The 14,476-nt window shown below is 37.2% G+C and overlaps 1 protein-coding gene across 2 annotated transcripts in view; it reads left to right on the top strand.

Annotated features, from left to right (window-relative positions):
• LIN7A (lin-7 homolog A, crumbs cell polarity complex component) overlaps positions 1-14,470 on the top strand; it is a 48,814-nt gene extending 34,344 nt beyond the window's left edge. The window contains exons 3-6 of one of the 2 annotated variants that reach the window (XM_057377138.1): positions 1,159-1,230; positions 3,560-3,769; positions 9,032-9,243; positions 10,805-14,470. In XM_057377138.1, the coding sequence (XP_057233121.1) occupies positions 1,159-1,230; positions 3,560-3,769; positions 9,032-9,243; positions 10,805-10,847 (537 nt within the window). In that variant the 3' untranslated portion in view covers positions 10,848-14,470. Of the gene's footprint in view, positions 1-1,158; positions 1,231-3,559; positions 3,770-9,031; positions 9,248-10,804 lie in introns of both variants that reach the window. The other variant, XM_057377139.1, reaches the window with a different exon arrangement.
• The last annotated feature ends 6 nt before the right edge of the window (positions 14,471-14,476 follow it).

Below are 14,476 nucleotides of genomic sequence, written 5' to 3'. Positions count from 1 at the left end.
AATGAGTGAAAGGTAAATACATTTTTGAAAGCATTTTTGAATCTGCACTCCTCAAGGAACCTAAGGAGATTGCTGTAAAAACTAACATACTCTACCAGCAAAAAATCTCTCTGAGGAGTGCAGCCTAAGCCATAAAGCACATGAAAAGAAAAAATTTCTGACTAATTAAGTTGAGAAAAGGCCCACAGTGAATCAGTGGCATATAGGACCTTCTTTATAAGTTTGGTGGTTTTACAATAAAACTAAATAAAAGTTTTGATTTGTTTAGATTCATCTTTGTCTTTCAAAAAATCTCTATGTTATAGATAAGTATTTTTATTTTTTAAGTTTGCTTTCAAAATAACTGCCTAGTGTCAGAGCTTTGGTTGATACCTAAGAGTGTAACAAATCTAGAGAACAAAGGCAGTGTAAGACCAAGCCTTTTCCTTTCACCTTATTGGAGATGTTTAAAAGGGAGAGTTGAGGAAAAGTGGGCCAAAAGTGTATACCAGAAATGACAGAAAATTATATATATTGGCAGTGTTGATTTTATGTAATTTATGTGTATGTGCAATTCCTTTCTAAAGGGTAATCTTACCCATTGACCATGTCTGACCTGATCTATCAGACTGTCAGCCCCTTTTCACTATTCTTAGTTGAGGTTGATGGAAGGCAGTACTGTGACCTTTCTCCAAAACTCTATTTTTGCTTGCATTCTTCAGCTGAGCAGCATTCTTCCTCTTCTGTATGCTGAGCAACTTATATTTTTAACAGCAGTTTCCTAAGTCTTTTAGTTCTTAAGAAAGTTCAGAGATCAAAGAAGCCATTCTTGGAGGCTGAGACACCACTCAGGTCAGTTGAGATCATTTGCGTTCAAGTCAGTTGCCTGGAAACATGAACTTTTGATAACATAGAACATAACTGTTCTGGTTTTAGGAAACTACTTGCTAGAGAACGGAAGGGAGTTAAGTTAAGTTTGGAAAATATTGTGAGAAACACAGCTTGCTGCTCTCTATTAACCTAAGCATGCTCAAGCTTAGCAGACACTTGACTATGTGATTGCATGAATACAGCATTAATGAAAGTATTTCTATGAGGGAAGGGGACTCTCCTATCTGGATATAAAATCCTTGTTTTGCTTCTGTAATTAATTTCATTTTATTTTCATGAACATTTTAGGTGTATCAATACATGCATGAAACCATAACTGTTAATGGCTGCCCCGAATTCCGAGCCAGGGCCACTGCAAAGGTAGGATATGTGCAGCTGTTGAAATATGTATTACCAAAGTGATCTAGTAATTGACTGTGCGCGTGTGTGTTTCAGGTATTCGTGTGTACACTGTAAGAAAATTTAGACATCAGTGGCAGCCCAGAGTCTAGAACCAGTGCTACTTCCCAGGTAACAATCATAATGGAAAATTTCAACCTTTATGCTGCTTCTGTAGCTTAAGAAAAGAGAATGATTTTATGGAATATGATGCTTTTTGAAAAGTTGCTTTGCAAAAGCATATCTCCTGGTTCTTCTGTAGCAGTCTGCCTGCAACACCCAATATTTTAATGGACTGTTTTCCCATACATCTCATCCAGAGAGGACACAATTATTTGGGAGGTAGAAACTAAACAGTCGAAATTCCCCTTTTAAGTAATGGGAGCTGTAGGTCCTGAGCAAGTGGTAAGGATGTACAGTAACAGAAATGGCCTGATCAACATTTTATTGACTCCACAGCCAATGTAAGCCTGCTTTTTTCCCAATACATTGCCTGTTTTAATAAAATATATTGTCTCTTTGTCCATGTGGACCTGCCTTTCTTATATCCTAAGACAGCTACATTACTGCTACTACTGAAATGATAAGGGAATTCACACAACCATGAAAGAACCCATTCTGTGTGCCAGTATGAAATATGCTCTGTATTTTCACAACATGCACTGAAACATAGATGCTTTCAAACAAGGGGATCTACCATAGCTTTCTTTTTCCCATTATCCTTTTGTGCAAAACACAGTCTTTAATGTGGTATAGCAGATTCTAGCAAAATAACTTGCTAACCCATAAATCTTTTTTAGATACTTTTTTATGGTCCCATTCCTGTGAACATAAACTCCCTGACGTCCTAATGGCACTAAGATGTCTTACCATTAAGTATTTATGTTCAGAGATTTTAATCTAAAGCTGTATCAGAAGAGGAAGGTCAGGAGTATGTTAGAAAATGATTTAAGAGTATTTTAGAGCTCTATAATAACAGCAAATAACCTAATATACTCTAAATTGTAGTGTATTTTCTGTATTAAATAGGGCGTTATTTTCTGTAGGCCGTAATTCTGATTTTAATCTTCTAATTGAAAGTTAATGGTCACTGTAAATTTATAAGGTCTTTGGTTCTATGTAGAGAAATGTGTGTTTGAAATCCTGATCTGTTTACACTGCAGATAAACATAGAAATTATTGCTATTTTATTTAGTAAATGGGGAGAAGTCCAATTAGTGTTTCCCATTCTCATTTCTTACTCATATAGAACAGCAGGTTACAGAGCAATGTTTCAATATCGCAATATTTCCTGGTTATTTCTGGGCTGTCTGCATTTCATTCTCCTAGTGCATTCATGTCTGACATAAAATGTGTGCATGATGACAAGTTCTGCATGTGCAAAAAYACCTAATTGAGAATGATCCATTATATCGCATCATCCACTAGCTTCTATTAAGCATAAGTATATAGGATGCTCAAAATTATTAGTGTAATGCAAAATTGTTCAAGCAGTTTGAACCACAAACACATGTTAAAAAGTATAAAATATTTTCCTAAAGTTTATTAATGTTTTATTAAGATAGATAAGTAAGAAAATGCTTGTAGTAAAAAATCATGTATTCATGTAATATTTTCCTGGATGCAAGCCTTACAGTATGTTAACTTTTTTTCCCCCCCGGAATACGATTAATGGTCTAGGATTTTTCTAATTGATTTATATATCTGCTGTTGTCTTAAGGTTTAATTTTTCAATAAAAAATTTGATGGAATGATATAATAGAACCTCCTATTCCAATTCCAGAAGTTACTTAGTTTGCAAGATTTCACAAAGATTATAAATTAAACTTTTTAATACGAGAATGTAATTTGAGGATTTAAAATAAATAATTCTTAACTCCAAAAGCAAAGCAGAGAGTTAACAATTCAGTTCATCCACTTTGTTTCAACTAGGAATACATTAGAGATCCCATTATCTTGTCCCACAGGAATAAATTTTCTCCCTGTGAAAAAGCAAAGAAGAAATGCACTAATGATCATAAGGGTGCACCACCACAGAGTAAGGCTTCCTGGTGCCTACTTCTCGCTCTGCTGGTAACTTTCTGTATTATCTTTGACAAGTCTCCTAAACTCTCTGTTTCTCTGTTTATTCCTTTATTTAAAAAAAAATGGCTTAGAACTTCATGTTTTATAAATATTTTCAGATAATCACAAAATGTCAAAATAAGATACTGAGATATTTTCACAGGAAGGAATTCTTCCTGCAGATGAACAACGAAGTGTCTATCATTGTTCTCTCTAAACAGCCAAATCACCAATTCTTTTCTTCCAGGCAACAGTTGCTGCATTTGCTGCAAGTGAAGGCCATTCACACCCACGAGTGGTGGAGCTGCCAAAGACTGAGGAAGGCCTGGGCTTTAATGTGATGGGAGGAAAGGAACAAAATTCACCTATTTATATTTCTCGCATCATTCCGGGAGGAGTGGCTGAAAGGCATGGTGGGCTCAAACGTGGGGACCAGCTGCTTTCAGTTAATGGAGTGGTATGTGGAAATTTGATAGAGCTTTCATTTTCATCTGGATTTTCATTTCTCACAGCTGTTCTAATACCATGATTTAAAAGGCAGCCACATGAAACAAAAACAATTAGCTCTGTGAGAGACCTTCAGAGTGCATTTGTGGTGCAGTGAGGCAGAGCTCCACCAACAACTGTTGTGCCGTTACAATTTCTGTTGTAATGGAGAGCGCTTGAAGAGCTTCATTTCAAATTCACACCACCTGCCTTATTTACAAGGAACCTATGTCCTTAATCGATAATGCTGTAAATTCCTCTTGCAGTAAAAGCCTAATAACAGACTGTCGTTCTTTCATTTCATAGCCTTCAAGGCACACAGCCCTTTCTAAGCACAGTGATGCCGCAGTGGCACTTGTGTAGTCTTGTGACCTTCAGAGCCTTTGAACACATAAAACTGAAAGGAATTTGGTAAGCACATTTGGTGCCGATTTGCAGTGGAAGGTACATTCTGGATTTCTTTTATTGGTATTTGTCCAGCTGTGATAGCTTTGTCAGATAAATCAGCTGTACTAATGTTCATATACAGGGAGCATGTATGCTTGGTAAAATTATACGTTTTTTACATGGTCATTTTTCATGTAAGTCAAGGTAGAGTATTTTGCAGTAGTTTCACTGTGAATGTCGATATGGAGGCAATAAAAAAAAAGGCTGTTGGAGTAGAGGGCAAATAAGGCTCTGACTCCATGATATGGGCCAAATTCTGCCTTTCATTTTGCTTTGCGTTCCCTTTTACAAATCAGTGCAAAGTTCTGAAATGGTAAGGATACACATTCATATAACCCTATGCATTCCTTTATAAACATGCAGTCCATTTCCATTCAAATCTCTATATAACTGTGTATTTAATTGTATCAAGGGCACATGGTAACAGTTTCTGAGTCCAGTCAGAAATCTAAGACTTTTCAGCTTAAATTCTTCTTTGTTGCCAGCCCATAAACAATCAAAATGTTTTTATGTTTTCATCTGAGCTATCCTCTTTCTCTTGTAACAAAATATTTGTGTAACACTTGAGACAGACTTCTTACCACTTCTTCTATCGACTATCATGTACTCAAAAGAGAAATATTAGTTCTGGAAACTTGCTTGCACTGATACACAATGAGAAAGAAAATAAAAACCCTTTGAAAAGATTATTTAGTCTCAAAGAAAAAGAAATAAACTGAATATTTAAGGAAGTTGATTGCCTGAACTTCACTGATTGAAAGTCAGTCAAAGAATTTTGTTGTTGTTTCTTTCAAAATGTGATTAAAAAGGCAGACAAAAAGAGTTTTAATTTACTAATTGATGGATGGTTCTTGAAAAATCCTTTAATGTCTGGGCAAATACCAGAGAGGAAAGAGGTGAACCTTCAGATATCAAGCTGTATTGAATTTTGACCCTTTTGTCACCTSTATTTTATAATTCTCCATTCAAAAATTTGATACATGTGCTCTAGAATATATATTTAGGTAGCACAGCAGAAAAACACATTGCAAAATTCCAAATTGCATGTGGATTCATGAGAAAGTTGATTTAGAGATGCAAGGAAAATATTTTTGTATTCAGAGTCTAAGCAACAGAATTTGAAGTTTTGAAGTTCAAATTTAAGCAATTTGAATTGAAGTTGCATACTTGAAATAATCACAGAATCATAGTCTAGTTTGGGTTGAAAGGTACCTTAGAGATGATCTTGTTCCAACCCCCCTATCATCGGTAGGAGCACCTTCTAGTAGAGCAGGTTGCTCAGAACCCCATCCAACTTGGCCTTTAATACTTCCAGGAATGGGACATCCACAACTTCTCTGGCAACCTGTTCCAGGGCTTCACCATCCTCACAGTAATGAGCAACAGTTCATAAACCAGTCTTGGGCTAAATTAATCCCATACAATATAATTTGTAAAAAGGCAAAAATTACAGACATGATTATTTGTTTGCAGACAGCTTGAGACAGGACGAAATTATGTAAATTTAGCATTGTTCACTGGGACTAATTCACTCTGTGATTCTCTTAATTTAGCCAGAGGAAAGCCAATCATATACAGTCTGTACAATAGAACAGACGGCTCAGCAGTGGAACATGAAATGAAAATGAAATATCTGTACTTGTTTGTGCTCAACCATTGATGGTTATCCAACTTCATAATTAGCAACATAGAATTAGAGCTGTGTGTTCAGAATCCAGATTTGTTATCCCAACATGACTGGGAAGCCTGTTACTTGAGCTGTTTCACCTGATGTTAAAAACCAGTGTATACTCATTATGCTGGGAATTTTGTTACATACTTTTGTTCTACTCTCCTAAAAATAAAGGACATTGAAAGCAGTAAGCCCTGCAGATGGCTCGACAAAAACACTTGCTGGTGCCTGTTGATATCTGGCAAAGATTCTGCATTTGTCAGAAACCTTGTGTGAGTCAGATATAGAAATGATGCAAAATAGATGTATAATGACTCAGTTGTCAAACAATTGTTTGTTTAGAGATACCTAATAGAAATATTCTTCYCAGTTTCTCAACTTGTGGGCTAACAGACAGATTTACTTCTTTGTCATCAAGAAAGAGAATTTTTTTCTCTTAGATTTATGACAAGTCTGTGAACCAAGATAGAGTAATGGTTGGTATTTGCCCACACTATATCTGCAGTTCTTTCAGCTGTTCTTGTCTCTATGGTGTTTTGCATGCTTCTCTATGATGCAATATGCCAATGGAATAGTGGGAAAAAATGAATAAGTATATATAAGTATATGTAATAAAAAATCATATATTAAGTAAATACATACATTCCAAAACAATTTTACCCATTTGGTGGGTGTTTGTAAAGTAACATGAGTGTCAGATCGTTGCAATGTCCCCCGCTGGCATAATCCAGTCAGCAAAGTACCTTGTACAGGAATGACCAATAACAGCAGGAGTCCTTTGCCAGCACAACCTCAGAGTTTTGCAGAGGCAGAAGAATTGAAAAAACAAAGCAACTTCCTTTGCCCTTTCCTTTTTCCCAGTCCGAGGGGCTCTCCTCTTTCACTTGTGCAGCTGCTGTTAAGCAAGAAGAGCTTTTGTAATACCTTGAAAATTGGAGTGCAAGTAGCAATAAAGACATTAAGAGGAAGTATAAAAATCATATTAATAACAGCTGAAAACTGTGGATGTCAAGATCTGAGTAAGGTGTGTTCAGAGAGCAGGATTTGTATTTAGCAGTGCTATCTTTGCCTATGTTGTTTTCCCCTCTTCGATTATGGCTTAGAGCATTAGGCTTAATTCTGTGTCATTACTATTCAAATCAATGGGAGTTTTCCATTGACCTGGATCTCAACAAAGTCAAACTCTTCATTTCTGATTAGAAAATACTGTCTGAAAAGAAGAACAAGACTGGGGATAAGCAGGAGAGAAAACACTCTATTACTAGAGTAGACAATCATAAATTAAATGCAGTTTGCTAGGTTGTTGAATGAAGTATTAAAACACACCATCTTGTTATTCCCCTACAGAAAAATCACATTTTCTTATTGGTGTCAGTAAAGACCATTCAGCTCTTTGAAAGAAAACAGATGTTTCTATTTCATGTAGCTTGGCAACTTAAAATGTTTGTTCGTAGTCTGTTCTAAGTTCACATTGTTGCACAGCAAAACCAATCCACTTCAGTGACACCACTGAATACCCTGCCACGTCTTCTAAATGTCCATGCCATGCCGTATTGACCATGATTTAGAAGCAGAAAATGAAAGATAAAACAATGCCAAATTTTTTACACTCTCTCTTAAGGTTGGACTTACATTTTCAAAAGCTAGTATCAAAGTCAGTCACAAAAAAGGTGCTATAAAAGAGAGCTAGTTGCAGTATGTGTTAGTTATGATCACCTAACATTGAACAGTTACAGACTAGGGGATGTGGGCAAGAAATTTTCATTTGTATCTGTGATTTGTTCATTACAGCAATTTCAATTACAAAACATGCTGTTCATCTGTAGCTTTTTCCTTTAGTTCACTTTGGAACATTGAATACATTCACTGTTTCTTATGCAACAAGAGTTTCCTTTTTGTTTCAAATATTTGTAAGGACACAATTTATTTCTCCAAATTACTTATGAGTACCAGTGCTTTTCCAGCAGATTTATCCCAGTTGCAATTTCTAACCAATCTGGTCATCACAGATCTTGAATTTTCTTGAAGATCTTTGGACCTACTGGAGGGATTTAGTGAACATACAGTTCAAAATGTCTATTTTCTTGAAGGTTTTCTCTATTCTTGGTAATCATTTCAGCACCAGGTAATGTCATTCATTATTTCTCTGTGTTTCATTTATGTTTTCAAAGCATCTTAAAATTTCCATAGAAACTTGAGTCTAGTCAGTGAACTCGGACATGAAATAATTGTTTGTATTAATATATTGAAGGATGTTTAACATTTAGGGAAGATAACTAGCAAAGCAATAACCTTGAATTGCTTATACTATCTGTATAGAGTGTATTGTGCTTGGTTTTTGAAACTTCTAAATCATTAGTTCTAGGTCATAATGTGTCACATCAGACGTAGTTCTTACTGCTCCTGCACAATGCTACTCAGTCAGAAAGGAGAGATGAGTATAGAAAGAATTTTCTTCTGACAGTTGCTGTAATGATGCTAAGTTACTCTTTTTGCGTGAATTTAATATTCTGAATGCTGGTTCTTCTCTTTGGAAGCCTATGGCTAGATTTTCATTTGAAATGGAGTGCACATAAGAGTTTTAAAACACAGCAGGTAGTAAAACTTTGATTTAAGTGGGAAGAAAATGACTTATTTTTAGATAATATAAAATCCATGTGAAGGTAGCTGATATTCAGGCTGTTAGGTTTTTTTTCTGTGCAGAGATACTTTTGTTTTTTGGAATACATCCTACGACACATATGGACAATCATGCAGCATTAAAAATGTTTCCCTTTTTCTTAAGGTATGTAACTGTAAAGTACTCCAGTCAGTCCACTTCATGGTAGAAATTGAATACTCTTAACAGCCGAGTCACCTCCCTGTTTCATAATTTACTGTTTCAAGCAACACAGAAATCAGAGCTTGAAAATCTCTGATTTCAAGAGATTGAAATGCTGCTTGAAAATGAGCAGCAGTGCATAAATCTTACTTACCCCTTTCTTTTTAGTGATCCCTTAAAAAATGTAGGGTATGGAAACCACCTAAAACTCTGACAGGCTTTCTATATGAAAAAGACACAGCTTTAGATCAAAGCACCATTTTCACTGTTAAATCTGTTCTGCCTGCTCCCAGAGTGTGGAAGGAGAGCACCACGAGAAGGCGGTGGAGCTGTTGAAGGCGGCCAAGGACAGCGTGAAGCTAGTGGTGCGCTACACTCCCAAGGTGTTGGAGGAGATGGAGGCTCGCTTCGAAAAACTCAGAACAGCCCGGCGCCGGCAGCAGCAGCAATTGCTCATTCAGCAGCAGCAGCAGCAGCAGCAAAGTACACAGCAAAATCATATGTCGTAGGTGAGAGGATTCATTGTCCTTCCCTAAAGTCCACTGACGGCACCCCATCTGGGTCAGCTGCTTCTAGGGGTCTGTCAGTACAACATCTGGTGCCAGAGCCCATCCCAGCCCCAGACAGGAGCAGGGCAACCGCAGGCTGGGCACCTGCCTGGGGACGGAGACAGGCTGGGACATGAGCGCACAGGTGGGCCCAGTTTAGTGGGACCCCATGGCTGGGCAGGGCAGGGCTATGGGGTGCTGGAGACTGGCCATGCTGAGGCATTGCTGGGGTAGGGGATGGTGGTTGTGGAGGCTCACATGAGGTCCTGGGCTGTGCACAGGATGGAGGGAGCCCCGGGGGGGACAGTCAGGGGCCTGGAGGTATCCTTGGGGCCTCAGCAAGCACTTGCTGGAGTCAGGATGAGGAGAGCTCATTCTTTGGTACATTTTTTCCACAAGGTTTTTCCCAGTAAAAATGCATTTTGAGAACAGGTTAAAGGCACTAGCAAATTCTGTAGCCATTTTCCAGCTAATAACCCTGAGATCAATAGCCACTGTACAGTACTGACGTATCTGCGAATGAATGAAGTCTGTAGTTTCTGGGAATGTTTTTTGTCTTAACAACCAGAGCATTTATGACAAGTAAGAATATGCCACCAAATTTTGATAGTTTAAAGCATTCTCAACTAATCTGTTACCACTCTGGAATAAAACATCAAGATGTGCTGGTGGTAGGTGAAGAAAAGAATTCCAAGCCTCTTCCTTGCTACAGGAAGCCCAGATTTCATTTTGGTTACTCTGCAGGACTCCTATAAATGCTTGCTTTTGGATACAGTTTGGTAAGAAGCATTTAGTGCACTCTTGACTGACATTCAATATTACAATAGCTTCCAAGAGGCTTGCAGGTCTCCCAGTGGCTTGTGAGGTTGAGAGGTTCTCTGTATATGCGGGTTTTCTGAAATCAGTGTTTGTGCCATGAATATATTTATAGATACGCTCCATTTGCCGAAATAAAATCAAATAGGAAGCATGTTCAATGACTTAAATCCCAGTCCTCCCCATCTCATACCTGTTTGTTCCCAAAACAGTATGTCAGTACTAGAGTCAAATTACTCTAGTCAGACTCTTGGAAAGTCCCCAAATGGTCAAAGTCTGGAGCTCCCAGTGATGGTTTCATCGTTATTGGTGTTGACACTGACCTCTTTTGGTATTTAGGGGAAAACACCCACCTTATAAACACCCTGTCCTGTGACCACCGCAATTCCAGACTTGTTGATGCAGACAAGGGCTCTGAAAAGGCTATGAATTCCACCTCAGGGCCTCAACTCAGACAGGAGGTATAAACAGCAGTATTTCATGAAGTAAGTTTTGGATTTCTGTGTTAAACAAGGCCATTGCAGGAGACAGATATACACTTGAAGTTTTATTTTTTTTCACTTACCTAAATCATTTCATGAGCAAGTAAAGACTTTTTGCTGATTTTGAATTGAAAGGGAAGAGAGGCAGGCTGAAACAGCCAGCAGCTTAATTTCTCAGTTCTTTGTGCTTGCTCTGAGGAATGTGTTTCTTTAATTCTAGGTTTTTCTCAAGAAAGAAAAAGCCTCAATCAAGAGTTCAGTAATCAAGCAGCCAGAACTTTACTCCAGTATTCCAGCAAAAGGAAACAACCACAGGAACATGAAACAGAATTCATCTGGGGAATGCACAGTACAAGATTAATGTTAAGTGAGCCATAGGGTAGGTGCCATCATGATAAGGCTTTTTAGCACACAGCAGTCACAGATACCTTTTACTTCTGTGAGTCTATTCCTAATGAGAACAGCCTGATTGGTAAACCCTATGAAACAGCCAAGTCCAGGGCTTCCAAATAATTCTGTTTGATCTAATCTTGCACTCCTTACTCTGACAAATTTGCTAGTTGGTTTTCTCTGGTCACTGAAAGTTTTGTTTAAGGATGTTAAGATTGGCTGCTTTTGAGGGCAGATCTTTCTCTACAGTTATCTCCAGAAATTAAAAACATCAGTTCAAAATTTTGCCACAGGCATCAAACTCGTACATCACACATCATAACCACTTTGTACTATATATTGTAGAGCTGTTTTAACCTAACTTCCTGTTTATAATTTTCAGATTTCCCTCTGGAAATAGCAATTTACTATATTTATAAAGTATTCCCTTTGTAGAAGCAATTGGCTTTTTACTCTTGGTGTTTCCATATATTTTATTATGCATCAACAGAGTGAGAAAGTTTTAGGTCAACTTTAATTTTATTAGTAGTAAAGTTAGGGAAGCCTAGAACTGTATTTTTAAACGTAGGTATTGCTTGTATCTATTATAGTTACTATTCAGAAATCTATAACTGGATATATTATATATTTATTCCATAAAATATTTATTGTCTGAATGTACCTGTTAGAGAAGTAGGGTCTTTGCTTAGCATGTATTGCAAATATAGTAAGCTAATGTTAGCAAAAGACCAAGCTTTGTTTGGCAGATATTACTGTGATAGCATAAATTCTGCATTTCTGTATTCTTTAATTTATTTTCCAGTCTAATGTTAATATATTTTAGAGAGGAGGAAGTGTAAGTTGTTTCTTTTAAGACTTACTCATTATCATTTAAATCAATTTGAAATTAGAGTTCTGACTTTTTTGTTTTAATTAAACCAAATTGGAATGTGCAAGCAAAATCTGTAAGTTGTTAAGTTTACATGTCTGCTTTTCCAAAGAAGATAGTCAAAGCTGGAAGGCTATAAATGTCATCAGCTTTCAAGAAAATAAGAAAACAGACACCCAAATTCTGAAATTTTTTTTCATGTTTTCTATGCTTTATTAGAAAAGACTGGGGAGAAAAGGAGCTAAGGGGAAAAACATACAGTCATTGCATGTTGAAAACTCCTTCTGATGTCAATGAAAGTTCAGTAATGTAAGGAATGAAATTTAGAAATGGTCAAAACCAGTGTTCTGGTTGTAAACTGAACAAAGTCAGAAACAATATATTGAAGGATCTTCCCTCAAACAGAGAGGGATGAAGCAAAATGGGGGAAATTGGCAGTATCATAGCATATGTTAGAAACCAAATGCAGGCTTAGCCAACAGTCTTGACAGTGTTTGATTAGTGTAAGTAGCCATTGAAAGGAAATGACTGTATTTTTAAAACCAAACAGCATGAATTCATCTAGAGAAACCTCATTTTATACAGAGAGCTAATTATATTCAGCGGTCATTGGTGACAATATCAATTAAGACAGTGGAGGTTGAAAAGTACCAGAACTGAAGATGAAATAAATTGTATTGTGCTCTGCACGGTGTCTTTTTATACTTAATAAAATTGTACGTACCTATTTTAAAACTGTTCTCAAACAGGCATTGCTATTAATATTGACAGTGTATAAGTTGTTATTAGGACTGCATATAACTGTTCTGTATCTCATCAGTATGATTTGACTTACACTGATAGCTTCATTTTCATAGACCAAGTATTCAGATTTAGTCAGCCCACTGTACTGCTTTTTTCCATACCACCACTCCACCTCCTTCCCTCCTCTTCCTCAAAAAATTTGAGTGGAATGTGCTGATTAATGAATTTCAATAACAGACTGTCATTCATATAGAGAAGAATATCAAATTCATTTTCATATATTATTATTCAATAAATTATTTATACACACTAAAATTAACATTCTAGTCTTTGCCAACATACAATAAGAACTGTCAATGACCTTGAAGTGAAAACGGGAAGAAATAACTTTCTGTTGCCCTTTCATTCATACCCTTACTGATCTGTAAAACACACAGCTACTTAATCACAGAATAACCACTGTCCCTATGCCTATGACATGCATTTGCTTGTAGCTGGTATTTTCATTTGTGATTTAAATGTATTTGGTCCTGATTCAGTAAGGCAATTCCACATGTGCGCAGCTGAATCAGTATCCAAAAGAAGTGCAGGGAAGAAAACACTTTCCAGATTCAGGTCTGCAGGTGTTTTTGCATTGTATTTTAACTCAGTGGTCTTCTGGCCTTTGCTGTTCCACTGCACTAAATTGATGTTCTTTCATTTGATTTAATGAGGTTTGTTGCCTGTATTTATCTTTGCGGCTCCCTCCTGTTTCTCTGCACTGGCAGCAAACTGAGGTAGGCGATCCAAGATGCCTTTTCTGTCTCAATCACAGTAACCAAAGGAGTGTTTACACAGTCTTGCATCATGTTCACTTACGCCAAATGACTGGCATTTTATAGGGCACTGAAGAATTCCATAGCCCTTGATGAAGCAAAAATCTCACCAGCTTGAATTTTTCTCTTTTCCTTCTGCAGTGACAAATCATAGATAAAAGGTCAATAAATGGCCATGAGTGGAAGAAGTGACATAAAAATCTACCTGCAGTTCCCTAGGGACTAATATACAGGTCTCACAGTCCTATGCATTGTACCTCATATGTATATTTATCAGAGCCAAGATTCCAATATCACTTAGGAACCTTTGAGAACTCTCACAGAAGGCACAAAATTATATGCCTCATTTGCAGGAGAAAGACTGTTTATTCATCTGCTAACTAGGGATTTTAGAGTTCTAAATGAAATTAAGATCTCATGATCAAACCAAGTTCCTAAAATAACAAAAAAGCTAAACAAGAAGGGAGTGGTCCTGCCTGTTTGAAATAAAGCAGGATTTTAAGCATAATTTCAGAATTGTCTGGAAATGCTAAGGGAACCATTCCATGTGTAAGCAGTGAATTATTAGCTAGAAATAGTACTGTCCCTCCCTAAGTATTATTGAGACCATTTCCATATCCAGCATTCAATAAAATAAATTTCGAACCCTGAAAGCAGTCTCGGGCTCAGTTTGCAAGAATGTAGTGCCTGCTGCTGTACATGTCTGGTGAGACATAACAGCTCATTGTACTTAGCCATGAGAAGGTCAGGGTGAATTAGGGATATGCTCAAACAGTCTTGCAAGCAGACCCATGCTCACCCTACTTGTCCATGAAGTGAATGCAGTCTGAGCTAGCAGAAGGATTTAGATAAATGCTTGATGGATTCATTGTCTCTACCTTCAGCTGTCCAAAATCAAGCTGTGAGCTTAGGCTAGTGTTGTGGTTTGAGCAAATTTAATGGGGGCGAACACTCCCAAGTTCCAGCAAACTCCCCTCCTTTCCCCACCCAGGTCCTAGAGACAAACTTTTCCACAGAGAGGAAAGTGAAAAGAAAAAGAAAAAAACCTATTTATTTAACAAAACAACAACAACAA

Source organism: Malurus melanocephalus, unplaced genomic scaffold (genome assembly GCF_030028575.1).
Source record: "Malurus melanocephalus ecotype Western Australia unplaced genomic scaffold, MMel_1.1 scaffold_301, whole genome shotgun sequence".
NCBI lineage: Eukaryota > Metazoa > Chordata > Aves > Passeriformes > Maluridae > Malurus > Malurus melanocephalus.
Note: the sequence above shows the minus strand (reverse complement) of the source record. Positions and strands in the feature narration are given on the sequence as shown.